Genomic DNA, 15273 nt, shown 5'->3' with positions numbered 1-15273 from the left:
CTGCTTGATTAAATGTGGATTAGTTTCTATGTCTTTATTTTGTTCTCCCTTCTAGTCACTGTAAATAAGAGCTGGTTCTCAACTGAACGACCTGCGAGGGTGAAATGAATGAATGAATGAATAAAAAGAATGAACAAACCAATAAATAAACCAAATTTCGCAATAGCATTTGTTAAAGTACAAAAATGAGAGTTATTCTGTACCTGATTGAAAAAATTTGTCATTTCCCAAATCACCGTGAACTTTTGGAACGTTCTGTTTTAATGAGCTCTGTAAATTATTACTGAAGACAAAGAAATTCTAAATTTTACTGGGGTGTAATGTATTGATTTTGGATAGGAATCAGCGTCCATCTGAAATAAACATTACTAAAGATTTGGCTAAAAGAAAATTGGTGTTTGGTCCTGAAGATGAAGCCTATTCATGAGATGTTATGAAACCAGGATATAAACTTTTGAAAAGCTTTAACTCGATTAGCTCAAATAGGTTATTAAATAACTACATTCTAAGTTTAACCTGTGCGTAATATATTAACTGTCTTTAAAAGTTACCATCATTTCCTCCCAAACATCATGGGTTAAAGAAAACTAACAGTTTGACTCCTTCAATCGTCCTCTGAAAACTGTTCAATACGGCTGCAGAGGTGAGTTCTGAGTGAGAGAGAAGAGCGGCCTGGCTCGTGTGTGTGTGTGTGTGTGTGTGTGTGTGTGTGTGTGTGTGTGTGTGTGTGTGTGTGTGACAACATTAAGGGAACATTTGCGGAGTGTGTTGACGAGCTAAATAAAAGATGAGGAGCGTTCACAGTGTTGTTTCGACTCGGACTTCCTTTGATTCGAGGAGGTAATTAGAGCCGATGCGGCTCTGTTCACGTCTTCACGTGTTTCACGGCGACCATAAAGGAAACGCGATCTGGCTCTTTTCACCGCGCAGATCTTATCCGGAGTCGCTCTGGGTTCGATATGCGTGAAGGAACCGGTGGACATTCTGCACCACGTCACATAACGGTGTGACTAATGAAGAGTATGGATCAAAAAATCAATTAGGAACGCTCTCCGCCATTCGCCAGGAGATCGGTTTAACTGGAGTTAAATGTTAGTCGGCTAATGAAAGCGATATTTCACCCTGGAAGGAGCGGTTCTGCGCATTTGCATGCATCCTGCAACACGGGCCGGTGAATGGTCAGCTCACACACATCTGATGTTACCTTTACAGCTGGTCAAACTCATTTTCCTAAATCTGCAACCAAGAGATTTGAGGTGAGCTGCTCCATTCCCGCTGAAATGCAGGCGGTATTTCAGTTCTGGGCGTTCGTGCTGCAGACAGGAAGCGTCGCACCAGAGTGAAACATTGGCGTCCGGGGGTTATTTTCTGGAGTTAGTCTGGTTAGAGGTGAGCAGCCAGAGAGGCGTTCGGGGCCCGACAGTGCAATCCCCTGCAGGTCAGAGGTCACCGAGGATGCACATCCCTCCCCCTTACCCTCCATCTCCACACTGATCGGCTCCGAGTCAGGTGACCCTTGCTCCCCCATGGGGGGAGGGCGATCAGGACCTGTACCTCTTTCAGGGTCACCTGCCTCCTTTGGGAACGCCGCCCCATGATAGGTGGTGCTGGCGCTTGTGGGTGTGGTCTTCCCTGTGGTTGTAGCGAAGGGGGAAGAGGAGGAGGAGGAGGAGGAGGAAGAGGAGGAGGAGGTGGAGAACGAGAAGGAGGAGTGGGAGGAGGAGGAGGAGGAAGGGGGGCAACAGAGTGAGTGATTAGTGAAAATGTGAATCAGGCCCGAACAATCAACTTCAGAGAAATGAGGGTGAGTCCTGAGCGGGGAGAACGCCGTCACCTGTTAACAGAAACACTCTGCAGGGATGGTGAGCAACATGATGACACACACACACACACACACACACACACACACACACCCATCCCCCCCCCCACCAACACACACACACCAGCGCTTCTGGCATGTCAATATTTGCAGGAACATCCAGAACTCGGAGGTCTCTTCTGCAGAGCTGTGATTATCTCCGTCAAAAATCACTCAGTCCAGATGAGAACAGGAGGAGAAGCAAAGCCTCATATCCGTTTGTGACTGTGAATAAACGCTGCTATTTAGGGAACGTAATATAATCTAAACCCACACTGAGCGCAGTTCAAAGTTTTGGGGAAACTTTTGTATTTAAAATTGAACACGTCTCCAAAAGTCGGGCTGGAAGCAGTGAAGATGCTGTGATGGAGGCTGCAGGACGCCAGGCGGACATGGAACAAACACACGACATGAACAACGGGAATGCATGGAACCAGAACGCAGTCGTGACGGAGAGGCGGAGCCGCCGGACCCCATCCGGCCCGCCGGCGGGGGATTACATGCCGTGTGTTCTGATGAGTTGGCGTTTATTTAAAAGTTTATTTGGGCTGGAGCACGGCGTGTTTAGGAACAATCCAGAATGTCCAGTTCAACGGCGCTTCAAGGACAAAGGGAGATTTTCTGTGGGTTTTTTCGGGTTTGTAAACGTAACTGAAGCCAGGTTCACATGCTGAATAAACACTTGAAAGAAAAATGACTTGAGCCTGAAGAGACTTGGAGTTTTAAAGCTTGTTAGCGCTCTTGGTTGAGATCCAGCGGCTTTCTGGTTTGGAGTTTGCATGTTTTCTCTGTGCATGGATCAGTTTTCTCCAGGTAGTCTGGTCTCCTCCCTCAGACAAAGAACGAATGTGTTTTTGAGGTGAATCGGCGACTTGTTGACACGAAGAGGGACTCGGAGTACTTTTAAGAAGTTCCACCTCGGGCGCTGTTTTCAGTTTCTCAGAGTACCGTTGTGTAAACTGACCTCCAACACACTCAGGAGATTTCACGTCTTCACCTAAAACTGCAGCCCGTTTGTGTAATAATAGTAGATGAGACTGACTGGGGATCAGTCTGGAGATCAGTCTGGAGATCAGTCCAGGGATCAGTCCGGGGATCAGTCCGAGGATCAGTCCGAGGATCAGTCCGAGGATCAGTCCGAGAATCAGTCTGGAGATCAGTCTGGAGATCAGTCCAGGGATCAGTCTGGGGATCAGTCCGAGGATCAGTCCGAGGATCAGTCCGAGAATCAGTCTGGAGATCAATCCGGGGATCAGTCCGGAGATCAGTCCGGAGATCAGTCCGAGGATCAGTCCGGGGATCAGTCCGGAGATCAGTCTGGAAATCAGTCTGGAGATCAGTCCGAGGATCAGTCCGGGGATCAGTCCGGGGATCAGTCCGGGGATCAGTCCGGGGATCAGTCCGGGGATCAGTCCGGGGATCAGTCCGAGGATCAGTCTGGGGATCAGTCTGGAGATCAGTCCGAGGATCAGTCCGAGGATCAGTCCGGGGATCAGTCCGAGGATCAGTCTGGGGATCAGTCCGGGGATCAGTCTGGAGATCAGTCCGAGGATCAGTCCGGGGATCAGTCCGAGGATCAGTCTGGGGATCAGTCTGGGAATCAGTCCGGAGATCAATCCGAGAATCAGTCCGGAGATCAATCCGAGGATCAGTCCAGGGATCAGTCTGGGGATCAGTCCGGGGATCAGTCTGGAGATCAGTCCGAGGATCAGTCTGGAGATCAATCCGAGGATCAGTCTGGAGATCAGTCCGGGGATCAGTCCGAGGATCAGTCTGGAGATCAGTCCGAGGATCAGTCTGGGGATCAGTCCGAGGATCAGTCTGGGAATCAGTCTGGAGATCAGTCCGAGGATCAGTCCGGAGATCAATCCGAGGATCAGTCCGGAGATCAATCCGAGGATCAGTCCGGGGATCAGTCTGGGGATCAGTCCGGGGATCAGTCTGCGGTGGAACCTGCTGTCACCCGGTCCTCCCGGATCACTTTCAGTCCTCTGAAGTCGGTTAGATCGGAGCAGAAAAGCGCTGACTGCATGGATTCTGCGCCGTCTGCTAACTGGAGCAGATTTTCTCTCCTTCTCAGTTGAAACATTCTCAGAATTCAGCTGTCGGAGAACGAGCAGCTTCAGCGCCGAGGTTTTCTCCAACCTCGCCGTTCTAACCTTGATTAACAGAAAAGCTTCTGTTCTTTTAACCTCAAACCGCCATGCAGGCTCTGCGGCTCTTCCTCCGAGTGTTTTCACAGATAAGGAGATATGAAGACGTTCAGTCAGCCAGGTGTTGGCAGACTCTCGCCCCCCCCTCTCAACCCCCCCTCCCCCGCCTCGGGACGCCACAGCAAACATTACAGCACCCCGGTTTGGACCCACTTCAACCATATGCCGCGGCGCCGGCCGGGCGCTGCCGCCTCCGGCCCGGTATTATCAGACATATTTATCTTGGTGACAGACGCCGCTTCTTGATTGCATGATTAGCTCTCTGTTGTCCTTGAGGAGCGGCGAGCAGCCTGCCGCTATTGGCTCGCGCTCACGCACTAATAAGGCGGCCGTAAAGTTAGCGCTGGGCGGCGCTCGGAGGAGGGTGGGTGGGGGTGGGGTGGGGGGTTGGTCTCGCTCACTCTCGCTCGATGAGGCGCCCTGTCAGTTCGCCATCTGCGTCAAGCAAATGAAAGCGGTCCTCCGGGGGCGTGCTTGGCCCTGGCGCTCTGGACGAGATCTCCAGGCCTTCATCGTTACTTTATTAACTTATCACCATTTTATTCTGCGAGCCGCATCAAACCGTGCGTCACAGTTTCCTCGTTACGAGCCGACTGCAGGTTCCAGAGGAGTGTTTACCAGCAGCCGCCGGTCGGGTGAGGCTGGCTGCCTTTGGAGTGTATTCAAACCGAGAACACAGCCCCCGAGTGACAGGAGCTTTGTTCGGCGTACGGGGGGTTTCATTGTCTCGGGAAGCTGATAATTGATCTTCGGCGCAGCGACTTAAAAGGCTTTTAGTGTGAATCAGCCAGAAAAAGAAAATAGATGCGCGCAAACACGCAGCGACGCGCGAGAGGCTTCAAACGGAGCGGCGAAGCGCGGGGGCGTGGAGAACCCGGCGGGATGAAGCAGGAGGGCCGCTCATCAAGCGCTGCCTCCAGCTGAGCGGTGATTCCTCCAGCAGGGAGGCTCCGCAGGCGGCGGCGGCGGCTCGGTGGGACGGAGGCTCCGGCCCGGAGCTCCAGGCACACAGCGCTCCGTTCTGAGGGGAAGACGCAGGACGGGCGGCGCCGCCTGGCCGCAACGCCGCCGCCATTAACTCCCCCGAGTCCCAGTTCGTCATTTGTCTGGCGATCTGATGGAAACTGACCGGTTCTGAATTTTGCTGTGATGGAAGCTTGTTCCCAACGCCGCCTCCTCCATCTCATCTGAGAGCGAGGAAGCTTAGCGCCGTTCCTATTCCTGTTCCGGCGGCGCGGCGCGGCCGGCGGGGGGGTGATGGGACGTGACGGGGCTGATGCAGGACATTAGGCTCACAGAATCCGGTCTGTCAAAGGACCGGCGCTCCAGACAGGGACTTCAGTGTTTCAGGTGTTGAAGAACCCGCGACGATCAGAGGACGAACGTTTAACGACACAGAGCTGGATCCAAACAAGATCAAGAACCAGAATAAATAAGATTCATGCAGTTTTTTCCATTATCTGATGATTTTATGAGCTCTTCACTTTTCTTTAAAAACCTGGTTTATCTGGACAAAAAAAAAAAAAAAAAAAATTGCTTCTCACTAAACGAGGAAGAAACAGCCACTTTAAAATGTCTCCATTAATGAGAATATTTTTGAAAAGTCAAGTTTAGGTTTCGGAGTTTCATCCTCTCCCAGCCTGATGAGGCTGTGCTGATTTTATAATCGTCTCCTCTAAATTGGGAAACGGGACCTTTCCAAACGGTAATCACGCCAGTTTTCGTCTTTACTGGAGAACTGGTGTTTTTAACAACCTTTAACATTTCCTCTCTTCCTTTAAACATGCAGTACGTTTGTGTATTTTCTCTTTACTATTTTAACTTCTATGAAAACGATTCAGATCAGCACTGCTGATGGTTCCAGTCCTTAAAGCCGCAGAAGCTGTTGGATTTAAGTGTTTTCGGCGCCATTTTTCGAGATTCTTCACGTGAAAAAGAAGTTTTTACTTTTTTCGGTTCCAGCTTCGTGTTTATGTGGCAACATTTGCACAGACACGATGAATATTGTCCATTTACTGAGCATGTGCAAAAGTATCTACGACGGCCGTCCCACACCTCCGTCGACACAGAATCACAGTTTCAGCATTTTCAAAAAGTTTCAAACTTTGGAGCTGCTTTTGAAAATATTTCAGTTTCTTCAGGGTCTCTGAGCGCTGCAGTCATGTAATCAAAGCTGAAGTTACAATATTATTATCTTAAAACCAACACATTCCTCAAAAAAGAGTGGGAAGATGTCAGAGTTGAATATAATATGTAATATATGACCATGGTCTGTATTATTGCTCATGATAAAGCTGGTGACAATGTTACCATCAAAAACCAGACTCACAGCGTCTTAAAAAGGTTAGATTTCAAGAACACTTTCTGACTTTGTTTCTGGGTCAATTTAAGAAGCTCCGACTACTTTTACTTTAGGAAGTTGTGTCGGTGTTTTTAGCAAAGTATTTTTTGTGTATCAGTACTTTTATCAGGCGACAGTCGAAGAGTAAGAATCCATCTCAGAGAAAAACAAGTTTGCGACTAAAGTCTCCCTTTACAGATTAGATGACAGTAAGAGCAATATTTTAAAGAAGCTGCATCCCTCATGCATATTTATGACCCTGATTAAAACAACAGAGGAGAATTGTTTCATATCTGTTCTGCAAAAATGCAAGAAGGTATTTTCTGCACTGCAAAACACTGAAGGACCACATTAGAAAACGATCATGTAGCTAAAGACTGAAAAAAGTCTTAAAATAGTCTTTAAGATTTATGAATTTTTTTTATTTAACAGACTGAATCCTCTGCTTGATTTATCTGTGGTAACCTCAAAACCATCCAAACCCTGCTGAAGCCGAGCAAACAGGGCGACTGAACCGAAGCAGCAACGACGACGACGGAAACAACCAACCTGCGGGCGTGACAGCCGTCAGAGCTGTGTGTGTGTGTGTGTGTGTGTGAGGGTGTGTGTAACGGAGGGATTCCTGCTGATGTTTTGACTCCTTTATAGATTTTTATGAGCAGTCATGAGCTCGACGCGGGTAAAAATACCTCCTCCATGAGTCTCGGGAGTGCGTTCAGCCGACACTCCGCTTTGTTTTGGAGGTTATTAAATTTTAGCTGTGTAATATGAGTCATAAAAGCATTCAATAAGTTGTCTCTCCAAATCTTTTGTTTTGATGTTTAAAGGTCAGCGCGCAAAGTGAATCCGACAGAGACACGCCGCTTTTTTAAGCTTTTAAATTCCGATTCTTTCTACTGGCGAGACACAACCCGATGCAGGAAGTCTTCCACGCGGCCGTCGGGCCGAAACCGGAGCAGAAGAGGCTCTGATCAGAAACACCCATCATGCAACAGTCAGAGGAGAAGGATTTAAGACATTTCACTGTATTTTACACCAGGAGATTTCATTCAAACTGGCTTTATGTTGAGATTATAGTAACTTTTGTGATTCAATTTCTTTGGTTTCTGCAAAAATAGAGATTTCCATCTTGTGTAGACCACACTAAAACTAAAAAAATGACTCCAAAGTGTAAATTTCAAGCGTATTATGCCGCTATTCCACACACTCGAGATGAAATTAGGCTGTATGTGTCAAATTAAAGCTTCTATGTTGCAAATAGCAAATTACATGAGGAATAGCTGGACTTAATACTGAGTAGTTAATCTATTCAGAGAATCCAGCAACAAATCCACAGCATGTCGCTCAATAGATGGTGAAATGTAAATGATTCAGGTCGGTCTTCCTCTTTTCTGTACATTTCTATGTGTACAAAATGTTACGAATATGTTGGTTTAAGAATAAGTGCTAAAATAACTCAAAGTTGATGATTCTCAGGATTGTGCTTCTCAACCGCTGAGCCAATCAAAAGAAGACATTTTCCAATAAGTGAAATCCAAAAGCTTCCAAAAGATCCGACGCTGTAAAATAATTGTTCTAAAACTACATAAATACAGTCACACAGGGACGCCAACAAGTCTTCAGATGAACTACAGCGTTCCTGTTACTGTGTGTGTGTGTGTGTGTGTGTGTGTGTGTGTGTGAAGCAGGTAAAGGAATCCACTGACCATACGCCGAATCCAGCGCCGTGTTCTGCTTGCGAGTCGTCGCCAGAACGTCTGGAAAGCAGAAAATCAGCAACACGATCACTGCATGCGGTTTATTGCGCGAATATTATTTTTTGCCTTGTGGAGCCGCGGAGTGAAAAGGAGCGTTTAATTTGTCCCGTTTGTGATTCTCATCACACCCCAGACACAAAAGAGCTGTAAACAACCCACTTTTTCGCACATAAAAACACTTCTATGAGCAAATGCTTAATTAACATGGAGAGATTGAGAGCGGTATTCCGGCGGGGATTGTGAACGGGGGCGGACAAACTACTCCAGCTCCTTCAAGATGAACCGAGCCGCAGCCCGAGCTGAAATAAATACATCCTAATGCTCCATTATGCTTCCTTCCAGCCTGGATCGCTGCTCAATTGCGTCAGGACCTGATAACAGTCGCAGGACTTGTTTTATCTGTATTTTTTTTTTATTGCTTATGGGAATTATTGAGGGTGAGTGATAGTGTGCGTCTCACCGTGGCAGGTGTCCGGATACTGGTGGTAGCCGTTCTCCACGTCCTGCTCGAACCCGCCTCTGAGGGGACAAAGACAAACGGGCTCATCAGCACATCTGCGTCAGTTCATTTGGCCGAATGTCCGTCTCTAACAAAGCACCTCTTTGCAGAATTGCTTCTGCTCATGAGGATGCCGGGCGAGCCGCCGCAACACAATCTAATTTGTCTTGTGTCTGGAGGAGGTCAGAGTGTCTGCGGCCGGCGGTGACCCGACCTGAGGATGGAGGGGGGAATCGAACCCGCCGGTCCGTCCACAAGGTTGTAAAACATCAATATCAAGGCATTCAAAATTCAAAGTATCCTCATTTCCCCTCAACTACACCTCAAACATGTAATGTACTGTCTTTTAACTGTTAGATTCAGGTAATAAACATTGAATTTCTATCAGCCACCAAGATTCACTGAAAATGCCGATTTAGCACAAAACAACAAGTAATGTCAAGGTAAAACCTTTAGATTCCTTCCACATGATAGAGCATTTAAATGACCAAACAATCAAACTTTACAGGGAAATGTACAAAAACATGGCTTTGTGGTGAGAACTGTGTCCACATTTTGACTTTTTGTCATGTCTTCCTCGTTTCCTCCACCCGGTCCCTCGGTCCTCGGCACTGCTCGGTGTTTCGGTGGATTCGAGCCGCTGCTGGTCAAATTGGTACCTGCAGTTTTCCTGCTCTGCAATGAACGCTTCAGCGTATGATTGTGGAAGAGCAGTTTGGAAAAAAAAAAAAAAAAAAGCAAAAGAAAGGAAGTGAGAGAGAGTCTCTGGGAGGAAAGTGTGGCGGTTCACGTCGACTGACACCCAAAGCTGTCATTTAACACGGATATTTCCAGGGAGACGTCGCCCGCTCTGGTACCACCTGCTGCTAACCACACAGGAAGCATCTTGACGAGACGTCTGGATGGCTACCTTTCTGCACAGAGAATGAAAATAAACTGAAAGGCGTTTTTTTTTTTTTTTTTCCAGATGCCAGATATCCAGGTGTTATTTCGCAAAAGCTGTTTTTTTATTTTTTTATTTTTCAAGTTTAAGTTTTTTTCTTTTAAAGAAAGCACAGAAACGTATTTTTGAAAACATATTTTACATATTCATTGGCAAATAAGAGAATAAAGAGACTGGAAAGTGAAGGTGCAGTTTTCTTTCTTTCATTTGATAATGTTTAATTGACTTCGTGAAATGCACGACGAAATGCTTCTGTTGGTTTTGTGTCACTAAAGAGGAACAAAATATGATTTTTCGAGCTTTTACGTCATATTCAGGCACATGCCCATTCTCTGTGACCGGTCAATTAAATTATTTATAGATAAAGTAGTGTTCAAGGTGTATAAAAAAACGAACGAAAAACTCTTTCTTCAAACCATTCCCTTGGTATATCCGTTTGGACGGACGCCAGCAGCATCACGGCGGGCGTGTCCGGCGGTCGGAAAGAGGAGGAAGAGAGTTCCAGCCCAGATTTGGCTTCTCAGAGTGTTTTGTCTCAGCATGCAGGTAATGCTGACATTCACTCCCATTTCCTTGCAAATAGCAAACATCAAACTGGTGCATCACCAGAGTAAAGTTTCAATCTTAGTTTTCATTTTTTCGTCGTCCTGGTTCAGAGCATACGTGATGAAAAACTTGATATTTTCACAAAATCAAAACAATACTGTAATCTCAGGTCCCAGTGTTGTTTGCTAATCTTTAGGAATTTATTGTGGAAAAAAAATCAATGCTTATTTACATTTTTTTTTTCAATTGGTTTGGTGAGCTGGAGAGGAGACTCTTGTGGGCCTTATATTTGACACTCCTAATCCAAAACCTTCAGCTTGTGTTTATTATTCAATCTATCTTTATTTCTTGAACTGACGACAAACAGGATTTACTGGACAGGCTGAGAGGAGCTGATAATCTCACTTCACTGCCGATATCTTTTATCTTCACTGAAATAATATTACATCTCTTACAGTCGACTCTGGGCTTGTGGCCGTTCCTGTAAAGTTTTGTGACTGTGCGTGACAGTTGGTCTGTGTGTGAAATCCGGAAACAGCCTCCATCATCGGCCAAACACAGTCAGCTCTCGTCGTCTTCACATCGTGTTCTCTGCTCATTTAAGACCCGATAACCGCGAGATCTCTTCCCTGCCGTCGTGCCTCCTCGCCACTCGTGAGCCGCTGCAGTGATTCTGATCACTTGATGTGCTCCATCCAGACGAACATGGCTTCTAATTGAATCAACATGAAAACAACAGACAGGCTCAATTGCATTAAATAAGTTCCTGCTCTCTGCGTTTTCTGCCCGTCTGAATTTATAGGTATGAAATCCAAATCCTGTCGGTTCACCTCGGACGCATGAAAGCCAAGCTGACAAATATTGATTTCCCGCCGCTCTGATGAAAATGTGCTGACGATTGATACGCCGCTGCCGCCCATGCAGACGCTCCATCTTCCACCTCCCGTCAGTCGGACATCAGCGGCTCGTCCGGACGATGAGATCGAACCGACGCACGGTGGAGTGGAAGTACTTCCCGGCGTCGGCGGCAGCCAGCCTCCCACACTTTGTAACGAAGCAAATAAAAGAGACGCGGGCTGCTATCCTGCACGAGCGCCGGCATAACGATCCGCCATCTCCCAAGAAACACTTTGTACGAGCGCGCACGCACGCCCACTCTCTAACAAACCAATTAGTTCCTTATATAAGCTAAACACAAACATGCCTCTCGCGCAGGCTTCATGCAAACACCAACTTCCAGCATCCGTCCAGCAATAAGCTGGCAAACGCCGTGAAACAACACGCAGCGGCGCGGCGCAGACACAAGGCAAACACATGGAACACGTAATCCCAAACACAAACATACTTATGGGCACCTGAGAGAGGCAATAAGGGCTAAATCGGACGTATAAACAAGTAAACATCCAGAAAGCAATAAAGCTAAACTCGGTTAAGAGGAGAAGAAATGAGCTCAAAGAATTAATCGCTTCCATTTCCTCAGTGTGTGTGTGTGTGTCTGTGTTCAGGTGACGACTCACACACGTCTCCATACATGAAGCAGTGAGTCACACACCTCTGCGTACTACCGAGCTCCACCACTCCCTCGGAGCGAGCTCCGGCGTTTTCTTAGGAGGGAGAAGAGTCGGTGTGAGAAAGGAGGTGATTAGCAAATCAAAGAAAAGCAGACTGATGCTCAGTGTTGAGGAGAATAAAGGAGCCTCGGCGAGAGAAAAGACGAGAAGCCGCAGCTTTAGAAGACGTGTTTTTACAGCTTGAGAGCAGTTACTGTGCTTGACTATGAACGGCGAGGCACACAGAACCCTGTGATAACAACTACTGCAAAGTTTCTCTGCTTTTTTTTTTTTTTTTAATCATGAGGAGAAGTTTTGTTCTCCTTTAGATTCCACAGATTGAGACATTTTGCAAACTTGCACCCTGATTGACCTCTGAGGAAAAGTCGGATCAAACTGAAACCCACAGTCCGACCATCAATGCCCTCCCTGCTAATTATTCATTAGAAGGCTTGAAGAAAACCGCAAAATACAGAAACGCTCGCCGGCTTCAAATGAAGATACGGGCTGCAGAAGAGACACACGATGCACTGCGAGTCCTGCAGTTTCAGCCGCATGCTGGAGTCTTCAAGGCTTTTGGAAGTGAGGAGGAGGAAGAGGAGGTCTGCAACAACGCGTAGCCTTCACATGCTGTTTGGATATTGAGAATAAATTAGGCTTAGGGCCAATCCCAATTCTACCCCTTACACCTACCCCTATGATATGCGCGTTCACGAGGCTTAAGGGCTATCCCAATTCTACTTTCTGAATAGGGGTCGGGGTAAGGGGAAGGGCTATTTCACCCCTTTCAGCGAAGTCTGCATCGATGCTCCCTATTCTCAATAGGGGGAGGCGGAGTTTCACATTGGCCAGAAAAAAACAACATGGCGCCCTCCACGGAGTCGCACAAATGTAAGCCTGCTTTCTGTATACTATTTAAAAAGCTATAAAAAGTGTATTTGCTTCACTGAAATTTATAGATATACTAGCGTGACAGTGTCCCAGTCATGGATTAACGTTTTAGCGCTGCGTAGCACCGTTTCCGATCGCAAATGTGTAACTTCTGAAGAGCACTAATCACTGTATTAACGTCATCCTTTATCATGTTTTTAATGTCATATGTTTGCCACAGGGACCCCCGATGAAACCCGACTTCTGATTCAGTTTAGAGGTGAAAATGAAGAAAAGTTTTTGAAATCAAAATACAGCACCAAAACACAATGGGAGTAAATTATATTATTCGTCTGAGCTCTAATATGTCAATAATAAAACGTGTTTACATAAATATACATGTATTACTTCAGAAAATTCATAAAAGAAAATGGCTTGGAAGGGGAAGTTACAGCCCAGCAAGCTTCAAAAAAGTGGGAGAACCTCAAAAAGAAATATAAGGTAAATAATAATACTATTATTAAAAAATAAAAGTAATTTCTATCATTTCTAATATCCATAATTTTTTGTTGTTATAGGAGCGCGGCGGGGCTTAAAAGGCCAAGGGGTATCCCAATTCATAGTGCTGCAAAGATAGCCCCAGCCCTCAGCCCTATTCTAACAGGGGTAGGAGAGTGATAGGGGTAGGGCCAAGGGCTGAGGGGGAGGGGAAAGGGGGAGAATTGGGATTGGCCCTTAATGTCATTTAATCAGTACTCATATCCATACTTGGTATCAGTGAGCAGGGCAAGTTTAGTGCTTATACTTGTCCTCTAAAAAAAAGCAAAATTGGTGCGTCCTTGAAGATGTAAATGACTGAGATTAAACCATGAATGATTCATATCTCTCCTTAAACTGACAATAATAAAGAAATTCATTGAAAAAACTGCTAAAATTATGTGGTGCAGAGTATATATGGGGAAAAATGTCTGTTTTCACAATTACAATGGAAAATGCCTACAATCTCAACACAAAGCCAAGTAAAAACCTTCTCCCTGGAATTCGTTAAAAAAATGTTTTCTTTGAATTTTTTTTTTCATTTTCTGGATTGGCCGGATTGGAGCGTCTTCGACCGGTTTTGGTCCACGAGTCTTATGTTTGACACTACTTCTTCATCACTTTGGAAAGTCAACTTTGCCTCTACTTCAGCAGCCACGAACACAAACTTTTGTTGAGAAAGTTGCAAGTTTCCACTTTGTTTATGTGCAAACAAACAAAGCAGCAGTCTGGCATGGTGAACTCACACAAACTTTTCTTTCCCAGCAGCTGATTGAAAATCGGCTCCAACTCCTTTCAACTGCTTCTGTACAAAGGAGGTCAAGCGCTCAAGTGGGTTAATAAGAAAGGGGAGCGAGATGTGAAATTCACACTGTGTACCGCCATAGCTCCGTCGCCGGAGCTCATAAAGGGAATGGTGTTAACTAGCAGGATGTCGGGTCACCTTCATATTTGTCAAAGCAGACTTATCAGCGCTCCTCACTGTAACCGACCTTCGCTGGTGTTCATGCACATGAATAAACAGCCGAACACGAGGGCCGTCGAGCACCAATTCATTCCGCTCCGCTCGGCTTTCCACACACCAGCAAGCTTTTACCACAAAGCTGTTCGGTGGGGGCTCCTGTCTCACAGCCCCCCCCCCCCACCCGCTGCCCTCATGCTGCCATCACAGAATTAATAGCGCCGTTCTCAGTAGGCCTGACACACCAAACTGAACACGGCCTTTCCACCTCGCACGGCTGTTTTAGCCCGTGATGGTTATTTGCATCCTGCTGCTACTGATGATGAAACAAGAGCTTTGCACTCAATGACACACTGCTGATTACACTGAGCAGACCGAAAGAGAGAGAGAGAAGAAAAAAAAAAACAACTTCTGGCCGGCTGGACCTTCGTTCTAATAAACGCAGTCGTGAACAGATGTACTCGGCTCAGGTGAGTGTGTGCGTGACAAATTAACACCTCCGGATGACAATCCTTAAAGAAAACAAAAGGCCAGCTGAAAATAATCTGATCGAGCCGAGTCACCATGACAACATGGGCAAGCGCAAGAAAGCGCACGTGCTACTGCGTCTGCAAGGAAAAAATCATTTGTAATGGCTGATTAGGCACCAAAACAACCACCACCAGGACCACCAGGACCATTAGGACCAGCAGGACCACCACAACCACCAAAGCAAGTACCATGAACACCACTACAACTACACCCACCATCATGACCTGGACTACACCACCCAGACCAACAGGTTCCACTACCCCCACGTAATCCACTGTCAGGACCAGTTGGACCAACACAACCTCTACACCCACCATCATGACCTGGAGTATACAACCTGGACCATCAGAGTTCCACTACCCCCAGTAGGACCACAAGTAAAACCACGCCCATTAACTGGTCTATACCACTTGGACCGCCAAGTTCCCTACCTTCACTAGGACAATCATCAGGGCAATCTAGATCAACAACCAACGTCATGACCTGGAGTACAACACCGAGACCAAGATCCACGACTGAAAAGGTCATCCATCACGGGCTTGACCTGGACCAACAGGGCCATCTGGAACCATAACAAGCAGTACCCGGTCCAAGACTACATTGCATCATCCATCATCTGGACGAAGGCCACCCGAGACCACCGCTAGCCATCAAGACCACCGAGATT

The 15273-nt window shown here is 46.6% G+C and overlaps 1 protein-coding gene across 5 annotated transcripts in view; it reads right to left on the bottom strand.

Annotated features, from left to right (window-relative positions):
- Window positions 1–15273, bottom strand: part of sema6cb (semaphorin 6Cb) — a 201645-nt gene that overhangs the window by 15395 nt on the left and 170977 nt on the right. For 3 of the 5 annotated variants that reach the window (XM_030103834.1, XM_030103837.1, XM_030103836.1), the window contains 3 exons: window positions 8630–8688; window positions 8119–8169; window positions 1477–1632 (listed from right to left, as the gene is read on the bottom strand). In XM_030103834.1, coding sequence (XP_029959694.1) covers window positions 1477–1632; window positions 8119–8169; window positions 8630–8688 — 266 coding nt within the window. The remainder of the gene's footprint in view (window positions 1–1476; window positions 1633–8118; window positions 8170–8629; window positions 8689–15273) is intronic. The other 2 variants (XM_030103838.1, XM_030103839.1) reach the window with 2 other exon arrangements.

This window comes from Salarias fasciatus, chromosome 11 (assembly GCF_902148845.1).
Source record: "Salarias fasciatus chromosome 11, fSalaFa1.1, whole genome shotgun sequence".
Classification (NCBI taxonomy): domain Eukaryota; kingdom Metazoa; phylum Chordata; class Actinopteri; order Blenniiformes; family Blenniidae; genus Salarias; species Salarias fasciatus.
The sequence above is the reverse complement of the archived record's forward strand: the minus strand, read 5'-3'. Positions and strand labels throughout refer to the sequence as shown.